At 34.8% G+C, this 12,693-nt stretch overlaps 1 protein-coding gene across 1 annotated transcript in view; it reads right to left on the reverse strand.

Moving 5' to 3' along the window:
• The window catches only part of IPO11 (importin 11), an 89,719-nt gene that overhangs the window by 45,126 nt on the left and 31,900 nt on the right, over positions 1 to 12,693 (reverse strand). The window contains exons 15-20 of the mRNA XM_063295607.1: positions 11,566 to 11,671; positions 10,456 to 10,582; positions 3,778 to 3,811; positions 3,604 to 3,644; positions 2,717 to 2,833; positions 1,090 to 1,203 (exon numbers count right to left, since the gene is read on the reverse strand). Coding sequence (XP_063151677.1) covers positions 1,090 to 1,203; positions 2,717 to 2,833; positions 3,604 to 3,644; positions 3,778 to 3,811; positions 10,456 to 10,582; positions 11,566 to 11,671 — 539 coding nt within the window. The remainder of the gene's footprint in view (positions 1 to 1,089; positions 1,204 to 2,716; positions 2,834 to 3,603; positions 3,645 to 3,777; positions 3,812 to 10,455; positions 10,583 to 11,565; positions 11,672 to 12,693) is intronic.

Raw genomic sequence — 12,693 nt, forward strand, 5'->3', positions numbered from 1 at the left:
TAGCAGAGATCAACTCCTCTATTTCAGAAGAGAAAAAGCAGTCTTCTCTGTCAACTTTACACATTGAAATAAATGTGGAAAGCTTAATAATAGAGGACCTTTATGAAAGAACTCAAATCTGTTCTGAGCTTGCAGGATGTATCTGGTTGTTAAGTCTATGATTCAGAATAGTTGAAACACAAAGTGGAAGAATGTAAAGTGAAAGCAGAAGAAAAAAATTACAGAGCAAGAAAAAAGGTGAAATAGTCCTTCAGAAGCCTCCAGTATGTGTATACAGAGAGGGAAGTAAGACTAGGGAGGATGCATGAGGTGAAGCTAAAACAGAATTCCCTTCTCTGAATTACAGACAACATTTCAGGAGAAACAAAAAGGAAACTTTCCACCATTCCTCTCTCCAAAACAAAAGTTTTAGCCAAGGTTTGGTTAGTAAATGTGTAATAAGCCTATTTTACTGTTTTTTGTGTTGCTGTTTCATTTTAAAATAATCCACACATTCTTGAGGAACTCCCGAATTTTCCTCTAGAACAAGGGTGGACAACCTGCATGTGATCCCTGGGACCCTTTTCTCTGGCCTCTGTGGCCTTCTATCATGAATGCTAAAATTCACAGCAATTTTTCCCACCATTTTGGGGTGGGAATCTCATATAGTGTAAGCCCCTGAATAGGGATTATCACAGTTAAAAATCATTCAAAGGTCTCTTTAAACACCAATCATTGCCCATATGTGGGACACTAACCTCACCTACTTTGTGGCCCTCTGACCCTATCCTCACATTACGTGTATTCCTTGGCCACAGAAATGTTGCCCATTCCTACTATAGTATAATAAAATGTGCATATTCAAGTCTGCTGGTGATTCAAGCCTTATACACTTTATAGCTATAAATGTAGCACAGCACAAGAAAACCTCACAGGGGAAGAAAGGCAGAGAGAGAGAAAAAGGTACTCTGAACAATACTATAATATTCCTTTTTAGGCTAACCCCTTGGAGATTGAGATACACTGTAATAGTTTGTTATGGGATTAAATTTTACTGGGATACCACCATTACATAAGTTAACAATAAGTGAAGGAAAAAAGAGATTTTACCTGAATAAGATGAATTAGGGTAGTAAGAATAGCACATCTCAACATATTGTGTTCTTCACTTTGTTTCCAAAGTAGAGGCAAATACTGAACCAAGCATGCTACGTAAGGTCTTATCTATAATCAAAAGCAACGTGTTATTATTTTTAGGGGTGAAATGAATCTCAACTCTTACAGCTATAAAATTAAGAAATGAGCTAACTTATTGTGATCATATATGTACTCCTTAACTCCATGACTGCATATTTTCAAGAAAATAAACAATTTCATACTTTTTTTAAAATATGTGAAACCAAGTGGTAACAAAATACAAATGCATGTCTGTGATTTATGGTACCATAGTAGAATAGCTTTGATTAAACTAAGAATTAGCACCATCTTTACAACAATTGTAAGAGAAGCTCTAGGAAAAGACTTGTATTTTATTGCAAGTTCTAAATTATGTTATAAATACTATAAATGAATAAAAAAGAATATTATACTGTCTAAAAAAATCAGTGCTGGATGTTGCCATTTCTTGAACTTTCAAACTGAGAACCAATTATTGTTTCTACGATGGATAATAGGCAAAGATATACACCCATCAGGGAATATTTCTGCTAGAGCAATTACATCCAGTGGCACTTCCCTCAGAAAACAATAGCAGGGTAGAGGGTATTCCCGACAGAAAATACTTAACACAACTGTCAATTGCAACTCCTCTTCAACAGCTCTTTAGGGGACAGGAATGGGGAAAGGAGCACAAAATAAATCCACAGGGAGCATATGAAATTATGAAGCATGTATTAGACCCCTGGACTAGAGGTTTCTTATCCTCAACATATACTGTATATGTACTGCCACTGTAAGACAGGACTGTATCCTGGTTAACCTGAGGCTTGCAGATCAGATTGTTTGTTCTTGGATATAGTCCTGCACCATGGAAGCTGGGTTAAATACCTGGAGATTTGAAGTGTAATGCCATTAATATTTTGAAGATACCCCAAAATTTTATTCTATGTTTCACCAGAGCTTACGGAAGCAATGAAAATTCAGTCTGTGGAACTCTATCCCATGAACATCCCATTTACTCAAATACCAGTTTTCATCCCAAACAAGAATATCCTTTAGGACATTTTGATAGTTTTAATGTAGTGTGGCTATTAAATTATATTTTCTCTATTGGCTTCCCTAAGTTTTCCTATTTTGCTGATACATTCTTAAGGAATTTTATTTTTATTTTATTTTATTTTTAGTCTCTTATTACCTTAGGGATTTTATAAAACAGGCAGATTAAATAAAGATCAAATGGCACACTATTTTATTAAGGAAAGCACACACAAACCAAAATAGGTATTAACATTAATGTAATCAAAATAAATTCTGAACCTCAAACTGCTTGATATAGCACCTTTTGTTTACTTATTCAGGAAAGGGAACAGAAGTGATAACTATGAAAAGGTTCCTAACACTTGGTGGATTAGCTACAGAACTTTAGTGGCTGGAGAACATTTTTTTTAAATTTTAAAAAATTCAACAAACTAAAAGAATTTGTAGTTCAACATGTTCAAAGAAATGTTCTCTGATTTCAGTTTTTTTAAAGTCTTATATGAATTAAGAAGTGAGGGAAAATGAACTTTATACAATTTACCTGCATATTGACTCTTTCAATTACACAAGAGAGAACATGGAGGACATGCATCTTTGTATCACATTCTCTAACTTCTTGAAGAAGTTTAAAGAGCAAGGTAAACATAGATTCCAGGAACTATAAGAAAAAAGTAAAAAAATGTTTCAGTTACAGATCTAAAATATTTGACTAGAGTAAATTTTATATCTGAAATATAGGGTCTATCCTTGCCTAGAATCTAATCCTATAAATTATTAAGGATTACTAGGATTCATACCCAGTCTTTTCCTATTTCAAGATTCCAAATTAGTTTTTCTCCTTTTTATTCTCTATCCCTCCTGCCTTTTCTTCTAACCATCCTTCCTCATACTCAGTTTTAAGATGTCTGAAATGATAACCATTAAGTATACAGCATCACCTATCAGAAATACAACACATTACTATAAAACATGTTTATGTTATGAATTGGTAAGATAGAAATTAGCAACTCTAAGAAGCATAAACCTGAGGACAATAGACTTTTAAATAGTCCAAATCACAATTTTGGTAAGATTTCATTATAATTACATAGTAATAATAAATTAGTGCAGTTTGCTGCAAGTTAATCATGTGCAGAAGAGCATGCTTTGGAGAATAATTGGATTGTTCACTGAAGGACTAGGAAGTATTGTAAATAGCTTGCAGAATGTTAAATACTCATTTTTAACTTATTTTTTAAAAAAGCACTGTTAAATTTTAACTATGCCCTAAAAACAGATTGTTTTCCAAATTACATTACCTTCTTTGCTTTTGTATTCCTTGCTTTTCATAGGTGTCATATGAACTATCACTGTGTTAACTTTTACGGTTAAATATATTCCTACCTTTCAAATGAAATATTTACTTGCCCAAACAGATAAAATACTTACTGGTAAGAACTGGTCAGTCCTAAACTCAAAGTCATCCACAGGTAAAACTGAGTTAAGAAAAACTGAACTATGTATCTAGTGATTAAAACAAAAACAAAAACAAAACCCAAGCACAATCCAATCAATTTCAGCTATTCTATTATATCATAATGATTTAAATAAGGAAAAGGATATCAAGTTTCAATGTTGTTGCTGTCTCAATACGGACCTGAATGAAAATAACTGAATCAGAACATGTGTTGCCCAGAGTGTTTATAAAATAATTTTAAAATAAACATGTATATTTCAACCTTTCTACTTAAGCTGATGCTAAAGAACAGCTTACAAATAAAAATAATTTATTCACAGTCCCAGACCAATGAAACATAAGTATAAATTTTAAAATGCAGAAAAACCAAACATGAAACAATTAAAAATGAGGAGAGAATATCAGCCAGCTTCTGCAAGCCATAGCTATTCCTGGAAACTTGGCAACCTTTATAGTGCTTGTCCAAGTTTAGGTCTTGCAGAAGGAAGACTGTACTTTCTTGATCAGAGAGACAATTAAAATTTTTGACAATTAGGCTTATGACTGCCAGATGAAATGGGTGGTACAACAGTCAGTGTAACAATACATAGATTACTGACTTAATATCTGTAACTGAGCAGACACATATATGATTGTTGTACAGGAGGCTTGTATATTTGCCAATAGTCTCCGTAATAGGTAGTGTGCCAATTCAAGCCAAGATAAATAATCTATGTGGTATATGCAGAATGTTATAAAGGTAGCCAGAAATCATCCATGGAGAACCTGCAATTGTGCCATAATAGGAATGGATGATTTTGGCATTCTCACTTTGTAGATCTAAATCCCAAATCCTTTGCGTAAGTTTCATTAAGACTTTAACTAGGTCAAGTGACGATATTGCCACAATATGCCAGATCAGAATCAATTTGCCTCCCCAGGGATGAGGAAAACCCATCCAGTAGGGTGAGATGAATCAAAGACTCATCCCCCCAAATTTCTTACAACTAAAATCTGAGACAGCAAAGTCTCAGGCAGGCCTCAAGAAAATTGCAGCCAAGCTCTAGCTGAACAAAGGCATTTGAAGGTCAAGGAAAAGAAATATGCCTTTCAGAAACTTACAACTGAACAGCTTCTAAAGCAGGGGTATCCTTATAAACAGAGCTGTGCACTATATAACAAGCCCAGAACCTTTGCTTTATACAGTTTTATTGCTGCAAGAACATAATTACTTCCATGACGATTAGCATATTTTAAGATTGCATTAGAAACTATGAGCTCTAATAGAAAGCTCAATTAGCTATTCCAGCAGGTGATGGGTTTGAAGTGGATTCCTAGGTACTTGAAGTCCTTAACCTGATCAACTGGTCTTTTGTTAAATTCTATTTAATATGGGACTTAAAGGGCATTCTAGAGAAAACCAGAACTAATTTTTGAGTAACTGATTTCAAGAAATTCCCTAGAACAGTAGGACACTAAAAAGTTAGTCACCTTTGCAGGCCCACTTGGGTTGTGGATAAAATGTCATCTGCTTACAAAAGAATTGAAATAGGATGATGGGCAAGTGTTGGGGGGTGAAATTTTGGTTTAGAAAGGGCTGTAATGATGTCATTTATATAGAAATTGAAGGGGGCAAGAATATAGCTGTTTGACCTAACAATAGGAATGAGGTTGGTTAATCTGCACTGTAGTATATTAATGTAAGAAGACAACTAATTTCCTTGCTCAGAGAAGGCAACTAATTTTCTCCACAGTTTCTCATAAAGAATTCAGTTGAAGATTATCCTTAGATCAATAAATGTCACATAAAGGACACCTTTGGTAGGGCTGAAGTATTTTTCAGCTAAATGGTGCAAAATTGTGCGTTGATAGCCCTTGAATATTCTGATCTAAATCCTGCTTGTTCAGAAGCCAAGATATTCTCTGAATACATCCAATCTGAATGTTTATGGTATAAGAATTGGGCATACAGTTTACTAATTATTGACAATATAACTGGGCAATAGCTGACATGATTTTGCTATCACCTTCTTGTGTATGGAGAAAGTGACAGAATTAAGCCATTCTTTGAGGGGCGAGAGAGTTATTAATGGCATTAATATCTAACATAGAGGCCCATCAATGAGGATTTATTTTCAGTAACTGGCAAAACCATATTTTTACCTGGAGCTTTGCCACTTTTCAACTAAGAAATTATTGATTTGAAATTATTTGATTTCTTATTGTAAAACTGGGGACCAGAGTAGGGATCAGAATCACCACCAAAAGGAGCACTGAATACATTGCCAAATTATCTCAGCCAGGACTCTAAGGAGTTTAAATCACTGGCACCGCAGCTAAATTTATCTGTTAATGCTTGTTGGAATCTTAGTCCATTTTACTAATGAGTAGTTCTACTTTTTCTCCCTCAGAAGCTTTTTATATTCCTTTTTTAGTAAACAGAAAATTTCACAAGAGGGAGATTTATTATAAACATGAGAAGAGCAGATTTATATAATTAAAGATTAACTTTCAAAATTTTATTTCAAAAATTGTGTAGAACACTTTTCCTTAAATATTTTATATAAAGTAAACATCTTTGTAGAAACTCTTCATAAGTAAATGTATTTATCCTATTTGCAAAGGATCTGAAATGATACAATATATAATTGTATACAGTATGATATACAATAACATTAAGATTTGAGAATAGCTTTCAGAGTTGAAGAGAAAGGGGAAGTGTATTCAAACTTTATTTTCTTTCTTTGGTATTGACAATATTTTCACTGAGAAGAGATAGAAAAAATTAATATTGTGCAATGAGCCTATGCTAGAAATTTTTCTTTGCAATATTGGTTCGCTTCAGACTGATATGCCTGATGGTATGTCTTACCTTTTTTATTAAAAATGCTAGCTTTCTACAAGGCTTTTCTTCCTGCTATTTGAACTCTCTGCCAGTCAGAATTATCTATTAATCTGGTGAAAACTTAATTATACTTCATTTATTTTACTTCATAATAATCAGAATAGATTTTTAGGTAGAGATAGTATGCACAGACAAAAAAATCCAAATATATACACACATACATGCATGCATAGCATAGAAGACTCCCTAAATCATTATGGCACAATTAGAAATTAATTGATGACTTCAAAATCTTTGTTGGGACTTGGTTCCTATTTCAGTTTTACATCACATGTTTTCCCAGCCTAAACAACTGTAAATATATTTTGATAATGCTGGGAAGAAAAGTTATATTTGATCCAAGATGCTGGAGTGAAAACAGGAGCCACGATATCTATCAGGATTGTAAACACAGAACAGATTCCAATTCCCTGTGCTGAGGTAATAGATTATAAGGAAAAAGAATTTACTGGTGCTGTATTCCAGCAATGTGAGATCTTAAGACATATTTATAACTGGCACTTCCGACTATCCCCAGCTCCAGCTGCTTCTAATTAGAATAATTTTGGAAATCCTGTTCCTTCTACTTTCTCCTAAATTGGATCCTAAAGCCCTGCCTTTGATTTTCAATACAAAAATATCTTTGCTTTCAAGGACTTAGTGACATTTCAGATTCTTCTACCACTAGGCTAGACAGAGATCAGTTGGCATCCTGCTCAAGCATTATCAGATTTAGTAGTAATGGCTTTTGTGCTTCTTCCTCCAATTCAGCTGATGCTTCTCACTTATTTTCAGCTATTTTTTCAAGAACTATTCCAATTCATCTACATCAAACTGATTCCTGACATAATATGATCCTGAGACTCTTAACAGAGAAACAGAACAGGAGGTCCTAAGAATCTTGACAGAGAAATGGAATTAGGGCACTACAGTATTCATTCCGAGGCTAGCATATTTAAAATAGATTAGAACCTAATGACATCAATAGCAACTATTAGCATTTCTCAAACCACAACAAGTCTGACACAAAGCAGGACATCAGACTTAATTTCTTTACTAGTAGAAGCAATAATGATTTGTGAGTAGGAAGTGGTAACAAATCCATTGTCATGAACAGGTTCATTATGTGATTAAGATTGACCTCAGGCTATCTATAAACTCCATTAAGAATGGTGGTCCAACTGGAGAGGGACCAACTGGAGAGGGACATAGTCTAAGGGTTGTCTGTGATATTTGGAGGATTCTATAGCAGATATAACTTGTTGTTATGGTGAAGATCTGTGCCTGGAATGACAAGATGACTTTGACCATCAATACAATCCCTCCAGAATTTCCCAGAGTGCATTAACAAACTATAACAATGGAATAGATGAACCAACAACTACAGCCTAAAAAATGACTTGTAACTAGTGAAAATACATCTTCAGAGTTACTCTGTGGCAATTATGGCAGCTGAATTTGCACACTGTCACCCACAGCAATTTTTATTGATCAAAGACTTCCTTGGTATCATACAAAGTGGACCCCCTGAAGGCTTCCTGTGATAGGTTTGCTGTATTTTGCAGCACATCCATACTGAATTGTATGTCGAGATGTTGACAGTCAAAGAGGAACGTAATTAGCATGATATGGATTCAGGGCAAAGAAGGTGAATCCTAATTTAAGTAAGAGAGAGGAGCTCCAAGAAACGGAACCAGCTAAACTTGACAAAGGCTTGCAATTGAGTTACAAGTCTTATAGTTAGGAGTGCTTTTCATGAACTCTACCTGGAAAAACAGATTTTGTTTTAGTCAATGACATTCTGTTTAAACTACCATAATGTGGGACTACATAATGTAGTCGTTTAGAGACCAAAATTGGGACTGGCAACTCAGTTGTTAAGCAAGGCAATTGCTAAGTGAAACTGCGACCACGCTTACAATCTTATTTGAGCTTTCCTTTGCTTTACAGACCTGCAAAGAATGTAAATACAAGGATTGGTCGCAAAGTTACTTTTCCATTACCGTTATAACTGTGAATAGTTGCTAAATGAGGCAGTCACTAAATGAGGACTACATGTACATGTGAAAAAGTAAGTATACTCATATAATTTCTTTAAGTGTGTATCAATATTTTATCTTTATTCAAACAGTATATAAAGGTAAGAGTGATGTGACTGAACAAAAAAGCTAAGAAAAATTGACTTTGCAATCTTTTATTCAACAAAAAATTAACAGATATGCCATTTCGTTCTGTGGAAAACAGTAAGCGCACCCTTGGCTCTATGATCTGGTATTGTCCCCTCCGGCAGAAACATCCTCAAGTAGGCATCTCTTACAATTGCCTACCAGTCTCTGACATCACATGGGATGGTTTGTTGTTGTTTTTTCTACTCCTCCATGCAGAACTTTTTCAGCTATGCAATATTTGAGGGATTTCTTGCATGCACAGCCAATTTCAAATCACCTCACAGCATTTTGGTAGAATTTACATCCAGGTCTGACTTAGCCATTCCAGAACCCTTCATTTCTTTTTTTCCCCTAGCCTTTCCTTGGTGGATTTACTGGAATGTTTAGGGTCACTGCCATGTTGGAAGGTCCACTTCTGACAGATGGCCTCACATTATACTCAACAATCCTCTGGTACAATGAAGAATTCATAGTGGGTTCTATAATGGTGAGCTGCCCAGGTGCTGATGCAGCAAAGGAGGCCGAAACCATAACATTCCCACCACATTTTACAGTTTGTGTCAGGTTCTTCTGGTGAAATGCTCTCTTTAGTTTTCGCCAAACATGTCTTCTGGTACTGTGGGCAAATAACTCTTATCTTTGCTTCACCTGTACAGAGCACATTGTTCCAGAAGTTCTCCTCTTCGCTTAGGTGTTCACGAGCAAATTTTAGTCTTACCCTGATGTTCTTTCTGAACAGCACAAGTTTCTTCCTGACACACCTCCCATGTAGATCTAATTCATGTAGCTTCTTTCTCATGCATTCTGATATCAATAGCGGTGAGAGCTACCTGTAGTCACATGATGAAATTCTGGGGTTTTTAGAGACTTCTTTCAGCACTTTGCATTCTGCTCTTGGGTGAACTTGTTGGGATGGCCTGGCCTGGGCAAGTTGGAAGTTGTTTGAAATCCCTTCCACTTGTAGATGATCTTCCAGACAGTGGAATGATCGATATCCAATTGTTTCGCAATCTTTTAAAATCCCTTTCCAGATTCTATAATCAACTTTCTGAAGGCCACAGAATCTTTCAGTCTAGGCATGGTGATACCACAAAGTTCAACCACAAAGAACCAATCAAACTAAATGACTGAGGTTTCAGTAAGACAGATTCCTCCCAGATTCTAATGATGTTCTATTCATTTGCACCTGATTCTAATTTTAGGCATTTGAGGTAGTGATAAATGAAGGATGTACTTCTTTTTTTCCACATGCAAAATTTGCATTTATGTTTATTTAAATTACAAAATGCACTACAAAATGTAAATGGTGCATAATATTTGTTATATTATATCCCATTTACCTATCAATATTGTTGAAATGAAGATCAAATATCTGTATGTTGAAATAGGTTGGAAAAGTCAAAAATTGCAATGGGGTGCGCTTACTTTTTCACATCACTGTATACTATCTTGTGGATAGTTTTATTGGAGGACCATTCCACCAGTATAATCCTGGCTATACTTTGAGATCAAACCACCCCTCTGGCTTGGTATTAAAACAGATTATTTTAATTGGCTTAGCATAGATATGTCTTTCTGAACACTGTTAGCAGTAGAGCTTCAATTAGGTCTGATATTGGGGGGGAAAAAAAGCACTTCAGGTTTTCTGAGTTATATAAAGAAGGTTTTAAAATCCACTGAGACATCCCTAATAAAAGAATGTGACAAGAAGCAATTATCAATAAACTGAACATGAAGGGCTAGGCATATGATAAATAAAAGCTATTTGTAAAAAAATATATAAATAGACATACCACTAAATCTTCATCTTGAAGCAAATTACAGATTGCTTCATACAACATAGGTCTCAAATCAGACTTGAATTTCACAGAAATCCATTGTCCAATTAGCCAGATCACTCGCCGCCGTATTGGTTTATACCTATGAATGCAATAATTATTTTTTGAAGTCAAGGTTACTAAAATTGTTTAAGGGTTAATATCAAAACATTTTCAGTAATTTTACTCTTTTTACCTTCAAAGTCTGAACAGTTTTTAAACAGTCTCTGAATCCAGGGTTAGTATATTGCAAATATTACTTCAACTTGGTATAAAAATAAATAAAAATGTGCTGACAGTAATTTCAAAGACAAAAGGCTTTTACTGTAACACAGACATTCAGTAAGTAAAGTTAGTTGACAATTACATGAATATTTCTTTTGTAATCTCTGTATCACCAGTGTATTTGGAAATTATGAGAACCACAGTTCCAAATATTCATTATTTCCAATGAATTTAATTCTGATTGGGAGTAGAGAAAAGTAGTCTTCCAGATGCTATAGTCTCAGTAGGAAGACTATAGATTTCATGAAGAAAGTCTTTTTTTTCTTGCTGACAGTTTTTTTCCATTCAAAACATATCTATGATATGACTGGATTTGATAAGCATTTGCTTCAAGGTCAACTATGGTTGCTAGGTGCTGCCACTATATGTTAAGGTAATCTACAATATAATGCAAGTTTCAAAATATACAAAATATTTAGTGCCCTGCATTACTGCAATCCAAAGGGTGTTAACATCTAGAGTACAGCCTATACACGTAGTGGTGCCACTGTAGCAATTCCTTATTTTCCAATTTTATCAAAGCTTTGTGTAGCCTATTGTATATTGTGGAAGGACTATAAAAAGAAGTAACAGCAGGTTGACCAGTGCAATGCCAGCAATTACGTCAGATTCCAAGTCTAGAAGAAGGGAAAAAAATGACCGTTTCATAAAATTCAACACATGCATAATCTTGTATTTGCCAATAACCTATAGTACATACAGTATTTCTGAATTTATTGAATGCAGAGAAAAGGATTTTCCCAAAACATAAAACTGCATTACAGTGAATTTGTATCCACAGCCAACTAAAATAGAACATACCTGTTATGAATAACTTGCAATTCTGCTAGTAGCTGGCTTTTAAACCACTGATCAAAATCCACACTATCAAAGAGTTCATATGCTGCTAGTCCAACTGCATTGTACACTGAAGGAGGAAAAATTAAATGTAGGCATTTTTTTTTTTTTAAATGTTCAAATGTTTTAAATGTATCCATTCAACAAGGAATGCAATTTACCAAACACATTAATTTATGTAAGATCATTAAAATTGTCACTTTGGGTCCTAACATAAAAACGACACTGCTGGACCAGATCAAAGGCTTATCTAGTCCATTATTTTGCACCCAAAGTAACAGACTGTGGGATGCCTTTGGGAGCCCAACAAGCAATCTTCTAAAATTTCAACTAAGCAATTTAACAGGTAATAGTTTACTATAGGCTGGTGTGTGTTTGTGTGTGTGTGTATCCCCAAATCTATCTATAGAAGCACTAGTGTAAGTAGATCCATCACTCATGGATATCTAAAGACAAAAAAACTATCTAGCTCTTTCTAGTAAACTTAAATTTCTCTCTACATATACATATCTACATGTCTATCAATCTAAAAATTTCACAGTAGTCTGATACATGTCTAATCATAATTCCTCTGAGTTCAATTTAAGTTTTAAAGGCTCCTTTACAGCCTTTAAAAAGCTCCTTCAAAGTTCCATAGTTTCAAAAATATTCTTCCTAAAACTCTATAGGATATGCAAAACACCGCAAGCTCAGAATGACTGTTTCAATTGTTTCAAGTCCAAGGAGACAAACAAACTTCAAGCTTGGGACACAGTGGAACAATCCACTCTATGTTGCTTTGTGTATTCCAAGATAGTGCGTTTGGTTTTTTTCTTTTTAGTTCCCCCAATCTGTGGACATCTGGAGAGTATGTAAACCCATAAGCAATAGGCATTACTGTCCTGTTCTACCTGCTGTCACTAACTGGAGCTAGATGAAAAGTGACATGGGATGGAGGTGAGGGAAAGTCCACTACTGCTGTTTCAACATTCTTTGCTGCGGAGTAGAATTCACAGTTATTATTTATTATTAGTAGTAGTAGTATATGCTCTGTGTATAGAGACCATTTATTAGAGAAGCTGTTAAATGCAAAAATGTGCATGTCCATGTCAG

The sequence above is a fragment of the Candoia aspera genome, chromosome 2, assembly GCF_035149785.1.
Source record: "Candoia aspera isolate rCanAsp1 chromosome 2, rCanAsp1.hap2, whole genome shotgun sequence".
NCBI classification, from domain to species: domain Eukaryota; kingdom Metazoa; phylum Chordata; class Lepidosauria; order Squamata; family Boidae; genus Candoia; species Candoia aspera.